Below are 22,121 nucleotides of genomic sequence, written 5' to 3'. Positions count from 1 at the left end.
GAGTTTTTCAATAAGTTTTAAAAGGTCATGGAGTTTGGTATTTATGATGAAAAAGTTCATTTTGAATTTAATTTATACCTTAGAAATAATATTTAGAAGCCATATTTTACTTAGCAAGATTATTACATCACACAAACTACTGTAATATTTCATATACAATATGCTAAATTAGTTTTAGAAAAATCCCTCAACTTTGAACAAAGGAAATAATTTAAAAGAGAAATAAGTGTGCCGGGAGTCGAACCCAGGTCTATTGCTTGGAAGGCAATTATCCTAACCGTTGGACTACAAACGCTTTTGTTGTAAGCTTACTAAGTTTTATAATAAGATAACAATATTTGTTAAAACGACAAAATAGTCGGGCTCCTAATCTTGGTTGCGAAAATTATGGCAAGAAATCGATCGCCACTAAATTACAATTATAAACAATTGATGGGTAAGGGGAATTTGAGAAACCAAAAAAATTAGGATTATTGTATTACTACAATAAATAAAACAGCATTCATTCTCTTTATAGTACATGTGCGTCGGCCTCTCTTAAGTAGATTCATTTGGTAGAGATCAATTGATCTGGTCTTCTGAAGAAACCCCCCCTTCACCAATGGGGGAAAAGAAAATAAACAGACAAAATTCTTCTGATATAAACGACCTCTAAACACTGCCACCTTCAATAATCACTGTCATGGAGCGGGAGCACATTCTTGAATTGCTGTTGCTAGCTTATTCCGATCATCTTCTGTTTTTAATCGAATCAAGTACGTGCGTGCCACCACTGTATCTTTGTCACCATTTTCGTTCGTATCACCTTCGCTCTACAAAAGAAAAGAGATTTTTGTAAGTATAGGCCTACCCCCAACTGCATTTCTAGTTCTGAGTGAAATTGTTCCATTCCATGTTATTCAAAGAAAAAAATAGAACATGAGATTGAACTGATCAAAGTCGTTTGTCAAGGTGGTAGCAAGATATAGCCATAGAAAACAACTATCGGAACTCTTCAGCAGACTAGAAGTTCAACGCTACTTGTTTGATGCATATGAAGCAGAATTGAACAAACCAAATAATAATTCAATAGGTTGGCGAAAAGTAAGAAGATGCTGATAAATCCTTACCGAAGTATGGAATATTGCAACAAGGGAATTCTTTTGAGTACTTGTTTTGATCCCTGGATAGATCGAAGCATTCAGAAGCAGTCTCCCCACCTATAAGTAGAATATTCAACACAATCGTTAGATAAGGGAAAAAAGAAAAAAAAAGAACAAACCGACACCGAAGAAAACGAGAGCTGGGAATAGCAATAAGTATTATCAAACAGTAAAGATTAAGCACAATAAACCTTACATCATTTCGAATTACAATTGTTGGTTTGGATTCCTTTGTACCCTTGCTGATACCCTCCTTGCACTTGATGGAAAGATGCCCTGTGCCCTTGTCTTTCCATGCATCTTTATCTGTTGGATCGGTTGACTGGATGTACACAACAGACAACGTGGTGTCATGAATACTGTAATTAATCCAGATCCTAGGACTACTAAAAACTGAGAAACTTGAATAGGATTGAACGCAAGCTACTTACTACTATCATTATGCAACAACTACTAATCAACAGTAAACAAAAGAAAAATACTAATCAACAGAAAATTTTCTATATGGAAATCATTCATTATGCAACAACTACTATCATTTTAATTTTTTTTCCAGTTTTACTTCAGAAATTCATCAGCGTTTGAGGGACGTAAAACTGTTAAGCCGTTGGATCATGATAAACCAATTATATTTAGAAAGCTTGTCCTACAGCAGCCACTACTATAACATTTTTTAAACCATTTTTACATCAAATACCCACCATTCCTCCCTTACAACCACCACAAAATAATATACCTACTAAATTTATGCTTTCTCGTACATTAAACTATAATCTTTGTTTGGAAACAAGTATATCTCAATCAAGCTCTCCAGTCTCAACTCTCACAGTACAATGCATTTTAAGTGCTGGTCCTCATCTACCTCTTTTCTTCCTTTGAGAGCATGAGATTACCAGAAGGTAATATCAAACAAAAGGGATCCCCCTTCCAGTAAGAGGTCATAAAATCAAGTCAACACGCATCTAACCAAAAATATATATAAATAAAATTAAGAGCAACAAATTTTCACAATGCAAACGTTGAAGAATACAGCTCAAAGAGAAATCGAACAACTTCCTGCGCTGTTGAAGTTCATGCAGAAAAGAGACATTTAAATTCCACTTTTCAGAAACAAATACCTTCACATAAAGCTTGCACTTAACTTCATGCACTACAACCACCCCTTTCTCTTCAGACTTCTTTACGGATGGGCTGCTTGGCTGCTCCAAGTCATTTTCTACAACCAAAACAACACCTCAAATTAAGAAAGCGGCACTTTAAAACTAAAAAACAACACTCAAATATTCTCCAGTCCAGGGAAGATACCCTGAGGTCAATTAAATTGAATCTTTTTAACAAAAAAAAAAAAAGAAAGAAAGAAAATCCTTAATCTTAATATGAAGTTTTCAACTAAGTGCCAGAAATTTTTTGCATAGTTGGACGGTGAAATGAAGTGACAAGTCTCATCAGCTGGAAAGAAAAAGACATGTACTACAACTCCCAATTAAGATCCTTGATCCTCTCAACACCATCTTTGGATTTAAAATACCCTCCCTCCCTCCCTGAATTTACATGCGTTTATAGGCATTCACACTGACTCAATAAACAAATCCTAACAGATTTCCCACACTCCTTCCCTCCCCCATAATTAATCCTTGAAAACTATGATTTTATAAGATGTATCCTCGGTTTGTTTGAGTTTTTCTTGGGATTAATACAGAACAATTAGGATTCATCAAATACATTAGCAACTCCTGTACGCAAGAGAAATCTCTTTAATTGGGCACTGTAAAATTTGAGTCCAACTTTTCTGTAAAAGAAAAGTCAAGAAAACTGAAATGAACTAACAATAGATGATCTATAATCCATTTAACCATTTTGAGCTCAAAATTTGAAAGTTAAGTACCGTTCATATCAAGTTAAATCAATCTTACAACTTATCTCATTTATAATTTGCAAGTCTCAATCATCGTTGGTGCAACATTCTATAACAGTTTGACCTTCACATTAAGATTAACCTATAGACCTACTAAATTATAAATATGAGCAAGGTAGCTTACAGAGATAAGAATCAATCAAGAAATAACTAAAAAAAATGGGCAAAATCTCAAGAATCTCACCGTCATCCGCATTCTCTGAATTCGAGACTGCAGTTTGACCAATAGAAACACCATTGGCAGGAACTGAATTTTTTAATCCTTGCCAAAGAGAAAAGAAAAGGCGTTAATTTAGAACCAAACTAAGGAATTGTTGGATAGTTTAATATTAGTTGCATTGCATAACAAAGCATGCTACTTTTAGTTGTCTAAGAACTTAATCATACCAAACAAAGGAACAGAGGACAAGTAATCAATGATAACTAAATGTTAAAAGATAATAAATCACATGCAAAAACTTGAATCAGCAAATAATAAAAAGTATGGTCATTGTCCTAGTTACTATGAAAGATTCATATCATTAAAAGAAACTAATCCTAGCCTAACCAAATATAAACATTTGGGATAAATGGTAATTCAACAAAGTGTCAGTCTTTCTTTATTCAATGAGATCACATCGTAACCAGGTAGTAGTCAGGAGACTTGACAGATATTTGAAGTTCAAAGTGGGCAGCCCTAGCTCCGAAGGGCATTTATACTCGTGACATTTCCTTTAAGTTGCCATGAGGGTGGTAACATTTTTGGTATCTAAAAACATCACGAGATCATATGTGAAATTACTGAAAATAGGGTCAAATCCAATCTCTTACAATTTTCTATGGTATCTAACATAAAATATATATATCATTATAGGGAAAAAGAAAAAAAAAAAAAAAAAAAAAAAAAAGGAAAATCCTCTTTTGTATTACAATTTCTCTAGTTATCAAATTTGTCTTACTACTCATGAAAATAAAGCTTATATATAAGCCATAACACTTCAAGTGAAGTAACCAAAGTGATGAACAAATATGGTTCCCACTTTGTTTTTCATGTTACACAAAATTCAGCACATGGAACACCCAATAAAGACACCAAAATCTTTAATAAAATAATACTAAGAGCTAGCAAAGTAATGTTACCAAATATGCTAGGGGCTTGATGGTTGAACAATGCCCCAGAGGTCCATGAAGTTGCAATGCTCGTAGTTGCACTAGCAGGTGCGAAACTAGTTTGTCCTTGAAATAGTTTTACATCAGTCTTCTTGTGTTCAGTTTCTGTTTTCTTTTCAGACTTGAGAGATCCAGTAGGAGGTGAACTTTCTCCTTCAACAGCTTTTGCTTTGAGCCACTCGACAATATCACTAAACTTTTCCTTTGAATACAAAAAGAATAAAAATAAATAAGTCATGGATACAGATTTGATAAATAATTTGGATATGCTAGTCTGACACTTGGTGTAAAATTCAACTTCATACGCTTTAAACAAATGAACTCATGAGATGCAATAAATTTACAGCAAATAAAGTAGGGTGCATTTCATTCTGCCAGATCAAAGAGGAGATGAGTGGTTAATAAAAGTTCACAAATTCTTAAACAAATCAAATTGATTCCTAATTGTGTTAAAGATGTTGCATGTCTCCAAAATTTCTGAGGGGCATGATCAAAGCCATAATACAGGACTTATATAAAACAATGCTGGAGTTTAGATAAAACAGAACAAAACATTATGAGCACTTACCATAATACTTGAGGCATGAGTCAAGTAATCACGGATACCATCTTCCCAAAGTTCATCTGGATGATTTGTTAATTGTGACTGCACCCAACTGTATGCAAAAAAAAAAAAAAAAAAAGTGTCATATACATTGAGTATCATATGGGTTTGGAATCCAAATATTGACACTTCTAACATTCTAAAATCATAAACTGTAGCAAGTACAACAAACTTCTTTCTAAGAAAATTCAGGAAATCCAAAATGATTAAGAGGTTCACTTGAATTTAACAATATATGGTCAACGCATGTATAGCAAAACATAATGAACTAAAAAGCAGCGCTTTCGAATTATGGTATTCACAGTTAGACCTTGCGAATTGAGTGTTAAGTGCTCTCACATGCTGCCGAGAAGACTCCGCCCGGCGCACATCAAGTGTAGGTGTTTTTGTCTTCTGTTGTTGAGATGGTTCTGCTCTCTGAATATCGAACGAGGATCCCGCCAATATTCTTTTGTTACCAAACTGCATTAAATTTTCGGGAAAAAAAGAGAGAAATTTAAATTAAGCTTTTCAGACATCGTGTAATTTAATCCGGAAGTGCTTTAAGAAACGGATGTTTGAAAAACAATTAACGACAAAACCGTCGTCCATTGACTCCCTATTCTGTAGTAGAAAACTGGAAAAACCAACACAACTGAATGAAACGTAAGCCTTGTAACTTAAACCCCCACAAGCTAAGATTACCATTCGCATCCAGAAGCCAATAGAAGCAGACAAAAAGCACCGACCAAAAACGAAATTAAAGTACATGGAACTATTCTACTCGTTAGAATCCAAAGATTGGGGAAGAATGCTCAAGCATAGTTACGAAAGCCATGAAACATAGCAAAATGAAGCAAAACACGCTCTATACAAATTCATACCCGAACAATTAGTTCAAGATTATCATTGAAGCTCCCAAATATATTGAAAATCTAAAGTACGAAAAATGAAGAACAAACTAGGTTTCAGGGGATTGTGGAGAAAGAAAACTATAACAAAAGGAACATACCACAGAATCGTTAGTGTCGGGATTCGAATCCGATAAGCCAGAGCGCTTAGTTCCTCTCATGATTTGAACAAATCTTGTAAAAGCGGAAAACAGTGAAAGATTTAGGGTTTTCCAAAATTTTACAACTTTTTTGCTTCAGAGCAGCTTGCTCAAAAGAGGAGAAAAGGAACGTTTTCGGAAGTGGGGAACTGAGATTTATGCAAATTAATTAAATGCATTAACGTCACCCGTTGGATCAGGTGCGCATCAAACTTTCAACTGGAGCCGTTGGATCTGTTCATCGAGAAGAGAAAGACCACGTGGTCTTCGCCTTCGGCTTTGCTCAACTGTTTGTCCTCTCTTCCCATGTGGAGCCCATCCCCTTATCTGGCCCACCAACAACTGGGCCTAAAGCCCACAACCTTGACCTACTATAAAATTTTATTATATTATATTTTAAATAATTAATTTTATTTAAAGAATAAAAAAAATGAAAAAAATATTTTTTCTCGTTAGCTAGACGGGGTCAAAGACGGAGATTGTTTTCCTGTCTCCGTCTCCGAGATTATTTTCTCTGTCTCCGTCCCCGTTTTTTTGTTGAATCTATCGTTAACGTCCTGATTTTTATATATAAATATAAATAATTATATTATGATATTGAAATTTAAATTTTAAATATTCTTGTAAATACAAACCTAAACAATGAAAAATAAGCTTGTTGGTATTGTAAATATTCTTTCCTTTTTCTAAACTTTACATTATATTTCAGTTAACTTTGTAAAACTGTAAAAAAAAAATAATAATAATAACCCCTTAGGAAAACCTCAGTAAAAAAAAAAAAAAAAAAAAAAAAAAATCTAAAACAGCTCTTTATTGATGAACAGACTGAAAGAACTCTCCATTAAAGGATTATATATATTCAAACCAATGGCCTCTTCTCTTCATCTTGTGTGTTTCCCTTCTCATCTTCTTCTCTGTGTGCTGATTTTGGTGTTCTTGAAGGCAACTTACTGTCAGGCAACATCTTCAGTACAATTCCCATGGCTATAAGCAGCAGCCCACTCCCATGCTGTTCTGTCATTGGCTTGGTGAATATCAGGTATGAAAGTAGAAGAGTCACTGCTTTTCTTGCTGTTGTTATCTGCGCACACGTTAGTAAACAATCATAACCCGAACCCGGTTGGTTAACGGTAAAACCCGTCGCTTGAACGGTACGATAGAACTCGAAGAAGAACGTACCATTGCGGTTGTGGCAGCGCCAAAAATGGCAATTAGAGACAAAACCGACACTTGCCCAACGAACGTCGCCATGGCTTCGAACACCAAGACTCCGTAGACATACGGGTGCTGCGATACATTAAGAACAAGTCAAGATATGAGCTAAGGGTAGATGTTGACTAAGTTGCAGACAAGACATGCTAACCACAATGAGCTAAACAAATGGATAGTTGACTAAATAAACAGTTGACTTAGAGGAAAAGAAGAAACATGGAGGCAAACATCAAACGAGAAAGTAGAAGACATTAACAGAGTTGGGTGAAGGTATTTACTTCAGCACAGGAAGTCCAGGCACGAAATAGCTCGCCCGTTAGCACCATCGGTACTACTAAGAAAGGGAGGCCAACTACGGTCGAGCAAAACAACATCTCGGTCTGCCAAAGACAATATCAAAAGGTTATATCAAGAATCGAAACAACATAAACACGTTACAAATCACGACTCTCCACTTTGAGCATAAACTCTCACGGCTTTGCTTTGGGCTTCCCCAAAAGACCTCATACTAATGAAGACATATCCCTTACTTATAAACCTATAATAATTCCCTAAATTAGTCAACGTGGGACTCCCTCCCAACAATCCTCAACAAAACGACAGTTGTTTCACAATACAAACATCTAGCACGCTTCTTGAACGAATTGAATACAGAGAAATGATAATCAAACGTAGATTTACGAACGCAATCGAAGCTTACCTGTGTAGTATCAGGATTCATAGTAAAAATGGCTTCCTGCAAATTTCCAAGAAAGGCGTCCATAACAAGAGCGCCGCTTATCATAACAACACCAAATATACTGAAATTTGGAGAAGTCTGTGCATCTGCTAAGGTGAAGAGAATCAATCCAATCACTAATAGAAGAGCAGAGATATACTCATGAAGAGGGTATTTCCTTCTCAACCCAGGAATGAAGGCTCCCATTATCATAACAGGAAGCACCTAAAGTTTTACAAAGCAAAAGGGTCAATTTAAAATGGCAAAATCTAAACATTTCATTGAAAATCTCAACAGGGTTTCCTGAATGAACACATGCCTTGGTAGATTTGAACATAATTTGTGCTGGATAATTCAGAAAAGCCAAGGATCCTTTGGTTAAGCCATGAGATCCCATAAGAACAGCTGAGAGCTTCACATATGTCTTCCATGGGTTAACCATTTGCTTGGTTGTGAACCCTTGGAGATAAATGAGAGCCAGATAAACAAAGCCTTGCACAAATGTGAAGTACCATCCATAACTACAGAACTAAAAATTGGTAAGAAAAGGGATTCAGCATAAAAACACAATAACTCAATTGAAGCAACAAGATAGATTAATACCTGAATTTAAGACGATTATACACATATTCCTACAAATCAAGAACACCCATTATCAAAAGATTCAAAACAAAGAAACCCCAAAAGAAGATTGAAAGAAACAAACCTCGCAAACGCCATTAACAAGGTAGCCAAAGAAAAACCCAGAAGAGCAAATGAGAAACTGCTGCCATTTGGGTCGATCAGTGAGCGAAATCCCAAACAGGGACCTCGCTTGATCTTCGTTTTTCATCTTCCACAATCGTCAACGTCGCAAAACAAAGAAACCCCAAGTTTAATTCGTTTAAATCGCTGGAAATGTTTCTTTAATTTGAAAAAGTAGTATCAATTACATTAAGAAGAAAGGAATCGGAGCAGAGGAATCAAAGGGAGTATCTAATTTTATCTATTTTTTTCGTTCACTGCGTCTCTGTAAAGAGGCGTTGAGAGGCTTAAGACACACGTAGAAACGATTGCACGACGCTTGTGGGTGGGCCTCGCGGTCTCTTGTAAAGCTGCCTGCGACCGGAAGGAACCGAGTAAGAAAGGAGGCGGAGGGGGTGTGTGAAATTACGAATATGGGTTTTTGTTACACGGCGTGTCTTTCGGTTTGGCTTCATGTACCACCGATTTTTTGGGCGGAAATTACAGAAATAGCCTTGCCTGAGAAAAAGTCTTGGATTATTATTATTTTTTTTTTTTCAAAATCAGGTGGGCTGTTTCGGTGATAGTTCGGCAGCCGCCTGTGAAAATTGCATGGCCAAGTCGCCGTCGTTTTGGAAATTAATAAATATATTTTAATATATATAAAATCATCAATAATTTTAGAAAATTCTTAATTTGATAATTATACAAAATATTTTGGATTTTGTCATTTTTAACCTCGTTGACTTGTGTCTATTAGAGCTAAACATGCCCATTAGATGAGGAGAGAAATGTCATTTTAATTAGGGAGAGTACTAAAACGAGTCAAGGACGGGATTATATTTTTTCGTCCTCGTCTCCACCTTTACCCTGTCCAAATCTCTGTCCCACCTCACTTATTAAATAAATAAATAAAGTTTTTTTTAAATGCGGAGAATTCTAGTGTAATACTGAAATTTTAAGTTTTTAAAAATTATATTTTTTTTTTGCTCATGCAATATTGTTCGATTTATTAGGATGTCTTACATTTTTTTAATAGACATTATATTAAAAAATAGAAAATATCATGAGGGACGGTTAAAAAAATATATAAAAAATGGAGAAAAATTCTTCAGGAGAAACTCGATCCTCGTGAATTCCTTGCATAAAATTTCTATCCCGAATCCCAACCAAAGATAGTAAAGATTTTTCGTCTCGTCCCATCCTATAGACATCTCTAATTTACAGGAATAATATTGTAAATGATATTGTACGTATATTTTAATTTATTCCATATTTTAATAGAATTTTTTATTTGTTAGGTCAATAGCTTAACTTATTTACTAATTTATATTGAGTTTTTAGTCCTATTATAGAAAATGATAGGTTAGGAAAACAATATAAAATTAAAAATTCATTATATTTTGGATTTGGTTTAAGATTTATTCCAAATTAAATTGGAATCAATTATGAAATTTCCAAATAAGGTAGAAAATCCCATATTCCTCCCCAAATCCAAATCTCCTCATATTATGTATAATTAGCTAATTAATATGATTTTATTACGCGTGATTTAAGATGATAGCTATGTGACACCCGAGTAAAAAAAAGAGTATATGAATAACAGCGATTCCGAATATAACATAGCTAAAAATAACTTAAAAGAAGCAACGTATAATTTCATTAACATTTATGAAATTTAATTTAAAATTTTAACCGAATTATACATGAAAGTATATTCTACGCAAATATGTGGTATGGTTGAGGAAATTTTAGCGTTCTATTATTACGATTTACCATAAATATCATATTTGAATTTTTATTATAATATTTTGTGGGATTGATATCTGTTTATTATAGGTGACCATTTATTTGGCAAATATGGTATATCCATTTATTGCTCTTTCCATTTTTTTTTTTATAATTTATTTGGTTCGGTACATTATTATAAATAGAGAACTTTGACCACCATGTAGTTGTTGTAGTTTTAGTAAATATTCTCAGGTTATTAGAGCCGTTTCTTCAGTAACTCTGTTCCTTTTTTCTTCATGGCTTATGAATCCTCTTCTCGTCTTCTTCCTTTCGACACTCTAATCCATATGATCACCATTAAACTTTCTACGTCAAATTATCTTATTTGGAAAACCCAACTTCTCCCTCTCCTTGAGAGTCAAGACATGCTGGGTTACGTTGATGGAACTTTGGTTCCACCACCTCACTTTGAATCAGAAACCTCTTCAACACTTAGTACCAAATATTTGGCGTGGAAAGCAACCGATCAACGACTTCTCTGTCTTCTACTCTCTTCTCTCACCGAGGAAGTTATTGTTTTCGTTGTTGGTCTCTCCACTGCACGTGACGTTTGGCTTGCGTTGGAGACTAGGTTTAGCCATCATTTGAAAGCTCTTGAACTAAGACTCAAGGATGATTTGCAACTGATGAAACGCGGCACCAAATCTGTTGCTGAGTATGCCCGTACCTTTAATACAATCTGTGACCGACTTCATGGTATTGGCAGACCAGTTGATGACATTGATAAAGTGCACTGGTTCCTTCGTGGAATTGGCACCGATTTTTCAACTTTTTATGCTGATCAAATGGCTCTCTCCCCTCTTCCATGTTTTGAAGATTTAGTCTCTAAAGCTGAAAGTTTTGAGTTGTTTCAACTCTCCCTTGAATCTTCTAACTCCACTTGCATGACGTTCACACCCACTAATTGTGGTCGTATCTACGGAAGTCACCATGCATCATTTAACAACCAGCGAGGTCGTTTTCATTTTCACAACAACAACTCTTTCAACCGAGGACGAACCCACTCAGGTCAAGGGCGTCGACCACCTCACTGCCAAATATGTCACCTAGAGGGCCATTATGCTGACCGTTGCAACGAACGATATGTTTGAACTAATTTTGCTCATGCTCACCTTGTTGAAGCTTTCAACCGGTCTTGTTCTATTGTTGGACTTGAGGTTGCTGTTTAGTTTTTAAACACGGAAGTTTCAACCCATATGACCACCAATCCATCTATTATGGATTAGTCTAAAAATTACCCACACTCGTACTAAGTTACAGGGATGCACCAAAAAATATCGAAACACACGGGTACCAAATTCAGATATTGAATCTTGACCTAAATCTTGGATATCGTAGGTTACAAAAATTTAATTTAATTATTAATTAGTTTCTATTACCGATATTTATTGTGGCAAATAAAATATTTCTTTCCATTTAAGTCCAAACCCATATATACATCAATTTATTCATTTAAAGAACAACAATGAACCAAAAATCAAATTAAAAAAGAAAATGAAAAAATCAATTCCAATTTCATTGAGATTTATGAAATGCAGTTTGAAAATTTAAAATCCTAGTCAGCAGCCAAGCCTACTTGCCACCTGTTACAATGGCAACGCCGCCATAATCCAATCAAAATTCCATTTTTTATCCTTTCTTCTACTTAGACTAGTAGATTTGGCTGCTAATTAGCTCCAAAAAAACGGGAACAACAATAATCCAAGAAGCTAGGAGAGGTCGATTAATAGCTCATCAAACAAAGACATCCAAACCTCAGCTTCAAACTCCGCCGCCAACTCTTCCTTTTCTCCGGCGACACTTCTCCATTTCCCGGCAATCTCCATGTCCTTAATGTACAAAACCCGTCCCTCCGGCGACTCCCATCCCGTCGCCATGGCTTCTCCGACATCCCCATTGATCCAATCTTCAGTGAATTTCAAGACCTGTGCTTGATCAAAATCAGCTCCTGTTCTTGCAGTTGCGTCGTTTTCTTCGAGCTTCTCGTGGAAGAAATCAAGAAGCAGATTCTCTATCGATGTCGTAGTTGATTTGACAAGCTTTAGAAGCTCAAATGCTTTCTGTTCCCTTTGGTGTTCTTTTCTCGAGATTGAGCTGAAATGTTGACGACCAACAATAATGTCTGCAAATCGTTTCGTTAAATCTAGAGGTTCAAATTCAACTCCATTCTCGAATCGCTTCGGCTTTTGTGCATATTTTTGCTTCTTACCTGTTAAAGCAATGAACCCGAATTAAGACATTTGTTAGACCCAACTCAATTGTTCATAACCCAACTGAAACTATATGGATCGAGTTGAGGTAATCAAATTTTTTTAGTACTCGTCATTAAAAGTTTCAAACTTTGAATTTTCCTACGAAATATTTTTGAATTAAAAGAAAATAGTCGGATGATAATCTCATACGACCAAATACTCGAGAAAGGTATTATCAGTCCTAAACGTTCGGGGTTAGGGGCAAAATTGAAAATATATAATTATCCTAGAGAGAGAAGAGGAGAGAGAGACCTTGGACGAGGTGAAGATTGCAGTTGAAAGACGAGGGGGTGTCTTGATCTTCATCTTCAAAAGGAAAATCCAACACTGAAACTGGACTCAACTGTTCCTTTTCTTCTTCATTTGGCCATTGCTGTTATGATCAGAAATAAACACAAATATTACAAATTTACAAACAAAAATAAAATAAATCTCATTTTTTATTTTTAAAAATTAACCAATTTGATCATAGCTCATCTGAAATCACCCATAAACATTGATAACCTGTTAATTTTCTTATTTTAAACTTACTTCTAATATCTCTTTAAAAAAAAATAGATAATGTTTATAAATAAAAAATGTCACAAAATAGATAATATTAGTAAAATAATAATAATACAATAAAAGACAAAAAGGAATGCCCTCATTTTTTTTTAAATAATAATTTGGTTTTTTTATTTTTTTAAAAAAGAAAAAAATCCTAATGATTTTCTTACCGACACATAAAAGCCAGCAGATGACAGACCAATAATATTAAAGATTAGTTTTCAATGGAATGGCATAATAGTAAATATCTTCAAAAAGTTAAGACATGGGGAGAAATCTAGTATCATGCGTACCATGAAATAGAAAGGTGTTGCAGGTTTGAAAGCCGTAGATCCCGCTGTATGGACACATGGCGAGATCTGAAGCCTCGAGGAACTCGATTTATTTAATTTGCGTGTTCCTGAGTTGTATTTTTACTTTTCCCAAGATATACCCCACACGTGAAATTAATAGACTCCCGCAGTCCAGCTGTATTTTCTCTATGTATTATTTTATCTACGCGAACTCTATAATTTAATTTTATGAATATTTTAAAAATTATTTTGAAAGACCAATTTTCTCCCGAAATTTAATTAAAAAATAAAACAATTTTAATTTAAAATCAACGGTGGAGATCGAATGGAGATATTAATCAGAGACGGTTATCAAATGCACGCAAAGCATGTGATTGAAAACTAAATCCTGACCTTAACGATATCCTCTCGGAAACCGGTGGTGGAAGGGGTGGTGGGGGCGGCGGCGGAAGGGGCGGTGGTTGTTTCCTCCATGGAATCTTTACCGAATGTTACGCCATCTCTTTTGCCAATGAGATTACCAGGTGAATCCTTATCGACTTTAACGGCGTCGTTTTCGCTGCAACTCTCGGAGTTACCGCTCGAAGACGACGGAATCATCTCCGATGTAAATTCGCTCTCCGTCCAACTGATACTATTACTACAGCTACTAATCGAGTTTCTTCCGACGACAGTCACGGCGGTGCACACAGCGGAATCAGAGCGAGACAACGGCGGTTCTTTCTCATCGAGAAATTCCTGAAACGATTTACACCGTCTGGTGTTCACATCCACAAAATCCTGTTTCTTCCAGAACGCTCGCAGAATCACCTTCCGTGAAAAACTCCTCGAACAAAACGGCTTCCGGTAAGAAGGCAAGGGGAATTTCTTGAAGGCTCTGACAACGGCATCGGAGGCTCTCTGCAAAGTGGAGATCGTGGAGAGAGCGATTTTTCGGGAGGCAGTTCGAGGAAGGAATCTTTTAGTTAGGGAAGAATCTTTAACTTTGAGATCGATTTCGAGAAGAAATCGGACGGTTGTGGCGCAGCATTGGCGGCGAGGAAAGGATCGGAAGCCATTGGAGGAGCAGGAACTGAAATCGTCGAGAAGATAATCCTTGAGCATGAAGGAGGTAGGTTTTTCCGGCGGAGGTTTGGAGATGATGCTCCAAGCGGAAGAATCAATGGACGCCATGAACAGAGAAATCAAATCTTAGAGAGAAAAAGGGAGAAACAGAGGATTTGAATTTGTGAAGAACAATGAGAGAGAGAGAGAGAGAGAGAGAGCAGAAGAGTACTAATTAGAGAAACATTCAGTACTGAGAGCATTAAAAGCAGAGTGAAGTTCCATTAATTTGAGGAAGAAGATGAAGAAGAAGAAGAAGAAGAAGAAGGTGAGAGGATGGTTCTTAGTGGGAGTGAAGTTCAAAAAATTTGAATCTGAAATGGAAATATATATGATTATTTTTTTTTTTGTTTTTGAATTTCAGTGAAGAAATAAACAAATAAAATAAAATAAAATATTTCAAAATTAGGGCTTGGAAATGGACAAAGGTGAGACCCCTAGTTGACCTTCTAAATCTAAAATGAGGAATATAATATAATTTCTTCGCTTTATTTTATACACTTTTTTACTGACTATTTCCACTCTTCACGCGCGGTAGCACGTGTGCATGCATGATGCATGCCCTATTAAATAAAACCCATTTTTTCCTTTTTATTTATTTATTTAATTATTTATTATCTTTTTTTAGGAGTTTCAAGTAAAACTTTTATAAACCCTAAACTCTCTTTAGAGTTTTTTAAATTAAAAAATGGTTTTTAATTAAGAGTAATATTGTAAATTTTAAACTTTGTTCATTGGATCAAAGTTCGACATAAATTACGGGTTTCAAATTATTTTTATTCATGTCATGTCAATATGAGATGATTGATGGTTCATCAAAAGCACGTGTATACCAATAAGGCTAAAATACCCAAAATTACTATAAAGGAATATAATTAGTCTTCGATTATTTGTGGAGAATCTGAATAAGCTAAAAAAATAAATGAATAATTATGTGAAGACAAGAAATAGGAGGCATGAAAGGAGATGGAGATGAGGATGAGAAAGGGTTCCATGCCCTCGCTCCGCCCATGGACAACTTTATCACAAGTGTGTGTATATATATTATGAAATTAATCTTTTGGAAGACCAAATAACCGATTTGAAATTGCAAGATTAAATTGTTAATTTAATGATATAATTTTTAAAAGAAAATACCCCTAAACTTTGAATTTTGTCCTAACAATATATTCAAACTTTAAAAAATTTCAATAATACCTTTAAAATTGAAAAAAAAAATCTAAAAAATACTTTAAACTAAAAAAAAATAAAAAATACCTTAAAAATACGTTAGACTGTTAGAAGGGTTTAAAAAAATATCCATTCAAAAAAACAACTTTTGAGTATTTAAAAATTTCATTAATACTTTTCAATCTTTTTTTAAAACTTGAAAAATATATATATATATTTATAGAAAAGTATTCATAAACTTTTGAAAAAGTAACATTAAAAAATTTAGAAATAATGTTTAAACAGTTTTCGTCCATATTTAATGTTTTTTTTTTCTTCATAAAGGTAAAGAGGGTTGACGCTACTTTCAAAATTTATGAGTATTTTTTAAATAAAATATTAATAGTAAAGGTATTTTTGTATTCTTAAAAAAAAAAATTGTAGGGTATTGATATTTTTTAAAATATACAAAAGTATTTTTTGGAGTAAATCACTAATTATTTCCTTCTCAAACTATTTTTTTAAAGACTTTTAACGATATTATTACAAATTTAAAAATATTGTTAAAGATTTTTATTAATTTAATATATTAATCCCAAAAAGCATTTTTAATGAGTTTAAGAAGCACTTTTACGAGTCTAATCTCTTCACGTACCTCAACTTTTGGTCGTTAGCCAAATGACACTGCCTGTCCAACAGAAAAGCGGTTTTCGTTTCTGATTACTAAGAGGCTACAAGGGTATAATCGTAAAATCATGTCCTCCCGCCACGGATTCTACACGGAACGGAGACGCCGTCTGCCACCTACATGCTCCACGGTTCCAACACATAAAACGGGTTTCTTCTTTTTATTATTTATTTATTTATTTATTATTATTCCATTTTAAGTTAAATTTCTTAGTGGATAAGGTATTTGACTTCCTACTACTTTAAAAAAAAAAAAAAAAACTAAAATAAATTATTGAAATTCAATTTCATATGAATAATGAAGTTGGTTTTATAATTATTATTTTAAATCATATTATTTAGTCTGCAATGGTATTAGAGCAGTATCTTTTCTAACAAGATATGGTTTGAAGACAAATTAAGACAAAATTTTGGTGGGCATGTTTCGAGTTATTCAACGATCTTATATACATGAAATGTTTCGAGCGGTATCTTTCCTAACGATCTTATATACATAAAATGTTTCGAGTCGTTTGATATGGAATGAAAATTTTATGGTACAAAAATAGGCCGATGCAAACTTATATACATGAAAATTATATGAAATTTGAGCGTAAATTTATAATCTAATACAATCAACTAAAACGTTAGAGGTTGGAGTCTGTTCTAAAAAGTTAGACAGGATACTCACTCTATAATATACTAAAAGTTCCACAATGACACATCATGACTCATGGCCACATCATCCCACTCCACGTCATCATTTACACAAAAAGACGGAGGAGAAAGAAGAAGTCCTTCCGCCATGTTGGCAAGCAACATAGGCATATTCGACAAAGCTTCATCGTCGACATAAACCGGGCGGTCAGGACTGGCCGTGGGTTGACACAAAACGACGTCGTCCTCTTCCCGACACGCATTACATTCCTCATCCTTGCACTCATTCGCCGCCATCGCTGCTGCCGCACGGATCACAGACGGGTCATCACTAGCCGGAATCGGAAACCGCCACGCCGAGTCAGCAAAATTGAGACAAGCCGACTTCCCTCTCAACGCGAGTGCAGCCACATCGTGTGCACGCGCCGCCATTTCAGCCGTCGGGTAAGTCCCGAGCCAAATCCTGGTCTTCTTATTCGGCTCCCTCATCTCACAAACCCATTTGTCGTTATTCCTCCGACGTACTCCTCTGTAAACCGGATGCCTCGTCTCTTTAAAAACCCGCCGACCCGCCGGGCGCTTCGGCTGGTTCGACGCAAGTATCACTTCCTCGTCGGAGGTAGCCACCGTGAGCGGATGCGTTCCGGCGTCAAAAAACGGCGACGACGATTCCGAATTGTAATTACAATTACCATAATAAGGAAGAGGATCAGAAAATTGAGAGAATAAATCCATTGGATATCAGATTCAAAGAAATTGGGTTTCTGGTTTGAAAATCGGAGACACTGGAGCTCAGAAGTTTATATAGTTTCGGCTGCAGGGGATTTTAACACGTGGTGCAAAGCAGCGAAATGCACACGCAAAATGCCCACAAAAGAGGGAACAAAGCCTTCCTTTTATTTTTTTCCCTTACAAAAAGGGGACCACACTCAGGAGTTTGACCGTTTGACCCAGTTTTTTTTAAATTTTGTTGCTGACGTGCCAGTAAGCTTCGAGCGTGTGAACCACGCATGGATTCTGTGTGTGTGTGTGTTTCTTTTTTTTTTTTTTTGTCTTGTCGTTTGATGAACCATGAGCATGAAATGATCAAATTTGGTACTTGATTAGGTTTTGTTTCGGGTTTTTAGTTATTTAAGTTTAGCGAACTTGGTCGAAAATTGGGCTATTCTCGTATTGGAATAATTATACATTTTCGACCTAATCGGCTTATTTTAGCATGATTGAATCAATTACATACGTATTACGTCTTCTCAGATAATTATACATCAGTTAACTTTCGTTAACGAGAGGAGAGTTTGCTCTGGACAAAGTTAATGACTCCCATCAAATGACGGTTAATTCATTCCCTCTCGAGAAAGAGATCTTTCTCTTTTTTAACGTTGGTGAGACACCGTTAGACACCTAGATAGAGTGCTACTAAGACCCACATATCTTTTTGTTTTAATCTTGCGTTTTTCTCCGACATATAACCTATGTTTAGACCATAGCTTTTATATCAACGGTTAAGATCAACGACCCATTTGTTTATTTTCATAATAATATGATATTGTCCACTTTAGACAAAAAAGAATCTCGTCCCCGATTATATATCTCATGTTTAACATGCTACTAAACGGTAATAATTCATATTTAAATTTGGTTTAGGATAGAATCTCATGTTTAACATACTAATAAATGGTAATAATCATATTTAAATTTAAATTAAGGAATGAGCTGTTTGTTTGTTTACTGCGCGTTCACACGCGCCCTTAGACAGCTGTCATACGGTTGGCCCACGTAGTTACGGGAAACACGTCGGCTAAAATTTAAAAAATAGTTTAAGTTGGGCTTTGAAAAAAAGCCTTTTAGACTATTTTGGGCCGTGAGCTCATTGGTCAAGCCAAGGCTGGCCCAGTGAAAGAGATCGTTGGGCCCACTTAAAAGTGGAATGAATTAGTGTATCCCAACCAACACTAATAACCATTTTAACCAATTGCTGTCTTAATTCTAGCAACCTAACCCGACCCAACTCACAACATACAAAAAGGATAGTAATGGGTTAACCAACGTTGAAATTAAAAATGAATTGGGTCATAATGTTTCGAAAAACGACACGTCGCGAAAGATGCGCATGTGACTAAACATTTGAAAAGTGTACGAAAGGACCAAAACTCTTGAAAGCAAAGCAAAGAAAATAGAAGAAAGGATGATTAGGTGATATATATATATATATATATATATATATAAGCCCAAAGAGGTAATGATTGAAATTGATAGGGAGAGGAAAGGGTAAGGGAGAGGTTGTATTACCAAATTTGAGGGACCTTTTGAAGAGAGATTTTTCAGGCTTTTCAATTAAAAAATGCCCAAATAGGTACAATTTTGGGTCAATCTTCTCCTCTTTTCCTCTTTTTCTTGCACACAATTTGAGGACCCCAACATTGCAAGCTAACTTTTCCTTGGTTTCTTTAGTTGCCTCGGTTAAAATTTGTGTCTATTTAGTTTTGGAGTTCTTTAGCGCATGGCTCTAATATCATGTTAGACGAACACGACTCTCCACAATGGTATGATATTGTCCACTTTGAGCATAAGCTCTCATGGCTTTGCTTTGGGCTTCCCAAAAGGCCTCATACCAATAGAGTTAGTATTCCTCACTTAAAAACCCATGATCATTTCCTAAATTAGCCGATGTGGGACTTCCATCATCCAACACAATATATCATTAAACTTAATAAACTGAAATAAAATTGTTATAATTGGTATTAGAGTCATGCCCTTAACTTAGTAATGTCAATAGAATTATCAAGTGTCGAACAAAATGTGAGTCTCGAAAGTGTAATCATAATGACCCAAGTGCTTAATAAAGAGTGTACTTTGTTCGAGGGTTCCAGAGAAGGAGGCCTCAATGGAGGCTCTATGGTGTACTTTATTCGATATGAGAATTGTCCCACGTTGGGTAATTAAGGGGAATATCACAAGTTTATAAGTAAAGGATAAAATCTTAACTTCATGAACGTCCCAACGTAACCAAGATATTGATTGTACGGTAGTTAGGAGCTCTCTCTTACGGCTGTCGGAGTCAAATGAAGGTCCCAACATAACCAATTATAGAAGCTCAACTGAAAAAAGGTCGTTCAAAACGAGAGCACTAAGACGAGATTATCGAACATTATTACTAATAATCCAATATTTTGTCAAATCTTTCATTAGATGCTTTGTCCCACCTCCCTTTACTTTTATTCCACATTTTCTTACACAAATTTTGAGAAACCCTAAATTACAAGCTAACCTTTTTCTTTTTTTAAAAGAGTTTTGTTTTTACTCCATTTAAAAAAAAAAAAAAGAAAAAGAAATGGATATTTTCCGACCAACTTTTGTTGAGAGTCATTGATACCTGTCTTGAAAAGTTGAGATTTAAAGTCGGTAATATAATATATATCTATATATATATATATATATATTTATTTATTTATTTTTCTTGTGCGAAAAGTTTGACTAAATGCTTTAATATGGTTATATATTCAACGATCTTGACCTTTTTGTTTATTTTTTCCTCAAACAATTTATTATGGGTAGATCGTTTATAGTTAATTTAGTTAAAAGTGTCCCCTCTAAGTTCGGTTTACCTAACCATTCAGAAATGGACTATAATCGTAATGAACATTATTGGTAATGAATATGGTATTTCGACTGATGTTGTAGAATCGTAATGGAATACTTTAGTGTTAAGGCTCTCTTAAATTTTTGATCAATTTAATTACCAGATATGCTACAAGATTCATATATACGGAGCGTTTTTGAGTTCTTAATAATATGGATAGCAAGGTGAGATACAAAACTTTCGGGTCATTTAGAATGCGTGTGCCAAGAGATTGATGATTTATATAAAGAATGCAACTAAAAAGTTCGAGACCCATTATTGAAATACTCAGAAACCCTAACTCGAGCAAATTGTTATGCTTTGAAATGGTGATTGATGTCGTGTCTGTTGAGTTATGCTTGAATTGGTAGCTTTCATATTTCAAATCTATTGAATCTCGCATTGTTAAATTTTTATTGAATTAAGTGAATTGTCGTTTTCCTTATTTTACGCATGAATTTTAAATTCTATGTCGGTATTACAAAGACGAGAGATTAAAATGATTAAAAAGAAGATATCTAAAAGTTTGAAAAACTATAATAAAATAGACATGATGAAAGTTTAGATATTAAAATAAAAAATCTCGACTTTTTACTTGATTTTCTTCGCAACTTTTAATATATTTTACGCGATCTCGTTCCCACCTAAAAAAAACTCAACTCCTCCATGACCACCAAACCTTTGAGCTATAGTGGAGTGTCTCAACTTTTATAAGAAATAATTCTTTTCCAATCGATGTGGGATCTCATAATCCGCTCTCTTTTGTGGCCCAACGTCCTCATTGGCACACCTTTTGGTGTCGGGCTCTAATACCATTTCTAACCGCTAACAAATATTGTTAGAATTTGGCCTATTATGTATCGCCGCCAGCCTCACGGTTTTAAAACCCGTCTACTAGAGAGAAACTTCCACATTCTTATAAGGAATATTTCGTTCCCTCTATAACCGGTGTGAAATCTCACACAAGACATGCTAAATAGACCCGTATTAGTTTGTGGGGGATACTTTTTATTCTTAGAAATACGTGAAGGCTCTCATCAAATACATGAAACTTAAGTGAAGCAAGGATTGTGTCTATTCTCTAAAGAGGTCTGTGAGGACCGTCTTTACTCTCAGCAGCGCTTTAAAACAAATACATAACGTGGTCATGTCGCTAGAGAGAGAAATTGAATGTCAAATGGAAGAATAAAAGTGGGGATGTCGGCCAACCTCTATGTCTCTCTCTCTTTAGTCAAACTTTCAAAAGTCATTACATAAATCTCCATTTTAGATTCATTTTGTTGTATTCATATGATCCTCTCACGAATTTGACGTAGCACATGTCTTTCAAGTGAAGCACGTTTAATTATAAAGTTTTTATGATTAAACTATCGAGACGGAAGATGCACCTTATTGATATAGGTCGAGATTCTTAATTTTTTCAAGTCTTTTTTTAGTAATCTTATCCTCGTGATCGCTCTCGTTTGGATGTGATATTGATTCATTCATGTATCTTTCCTTTACTTGGATGTCACATGCTCACTAACTTCCACTTTGGTTCGTCACCGAACC

General features: G+C 35.1%; 4 protein-coding genes across 6 annotated transcripts; all 4 read right to left on the bottom strand.

The window, feature by feature from the left end:
* Nucleotides 1-453: 453 nt before the first annotated feature.
* On the bottom strand, nt 454-5,982 carry LOC111809414 (Pleckstrin homology (PH) domain superfamily protein). Of its 3 annotated transcripts, none has more exons than XM_023695866.2 (9): nt 5,802-5,982; nt 5,121-5,272; nt 4,775-4,862; nt 4,177-4,408; nt 3,242-3,319; nt 2,261-2,358; nt 1,339-1,464; nt 1,110-1,199; nt 454-812 (listed from the first exon to the last, which is right to left on the bottom strand). In XM_023695866.2, exons 1-9 carry the CDS (start codon nt 5,859-5,861, stop codon nt 681-683), a joined length of 1,056 nt encoding a protein of 351 aa, XP_023551634.2. In that variant the 5' UTR covers nt 5,862-5,982; the 3' UTR covers nt 454-680. The 3 variants fall into 3 exon arrangements, with proteins under 3 accessions (XP_023551634.2, XP_086985621.1, XP_086985622.1); XM_087129495.1 differs by having other exon boundaries at nt 2,261-2,359; nt 3,246-3,319; nt 5,802-5,981; XM_087129496.1 differs by having other exon boundaries at nt 5,150-5,272; nt 5,802-5,962.
* Nucleotides 5,983-6,483: 501 nt separating this feature from the next.
* Nucleotides 6,484-8,867, bottom strand: LOC111808186 (UDP-galactose/UDP-glucose transporter 4). The gene is made up of 7 exons (XM_023694025.2): nt 8,477-8,867; nt 8,374-8,402; nt 8,090-8,291; nt 7,753-7,995; nt 7,331-7,432; nt 7,020-7,127; nt 6,484-6,921 (listed from the first exon to the last, which is right to left on the bottom strand). Exons 1-7 carry the CDS (start codon nt 8,600-8,602, stop codon nt 6,700-6,702), a joined length of 1,032 nt encoding a protein of 343 aa, XP_023549793.2. The 5' UTR covers nt 8,603-8,867; the 3' UTR covers nt 6,484-6,699.
* A 2,914-nt stretch (nt 8,868-11,781) lies between these two features.
* LOC111809098 (GAR2-like protein) lies at nt 11,782-14,819 on the bottom strand. Its single transcript, XM_023695445.2, has 3 exons — nt 13,769-14,819; nt 12,789-12,909; nt 11,782-12,493 (listed from the first exon to the last, which is right to left on the bottom strand). Exons 1-3 carry the CDS (start codon nt 14,546-14,548, stop codon nt 11,994-11,996), a joined length of 1,401 nt encoding a protein of 466 aa, XP_023551213.2. The 5' UTR covers nt 14,549-14,819; the 3' UTR covers nt 11,782-11,993.
* A 2,043-nt stretch (nt 14,820-16,862) lies between these two features.
* LOC111809243 (dehydration-responsive element-binding protein 1E) lies at nt 16,863-17,728 on the bottom strand. The gene has a single exon (XM_023695662.2). It carries the CDS (start codon nt 17,684-17,686, stop codon nt 16,997-16,999), a length of 690 nt encoding a protein of 229 aa, XP_023551430.2. The 5' UTR covers nt 17,687-17,728; the 3' UTR covers nt 16,863-16,996.
* Between the last annotated feature and the right edge of the window lie 4,393 nt (nt 17,729-22,121).

This window comes from Cucurbita pepo, chromosome 13, assembly GCF_057944985.1.
Source record: "Cucurbita pepo subsp. pepo isolate OVF chromosome 13, ASM5794498v1, whole genome shotgun sequence".
Taxonomy (NCBI): Eukaryota; Viridiplantae; Streptophyta; class Magnoliopsida; order Cucurbitales; family Cucurbitaceae; genus Cucurbita; species Cucurbita pepo.
The sequence above is the reverse complement of the archived record's forward strand: the minus strand, read 5'-3'. Positions and strand labels throughout refer to the sequence as shown.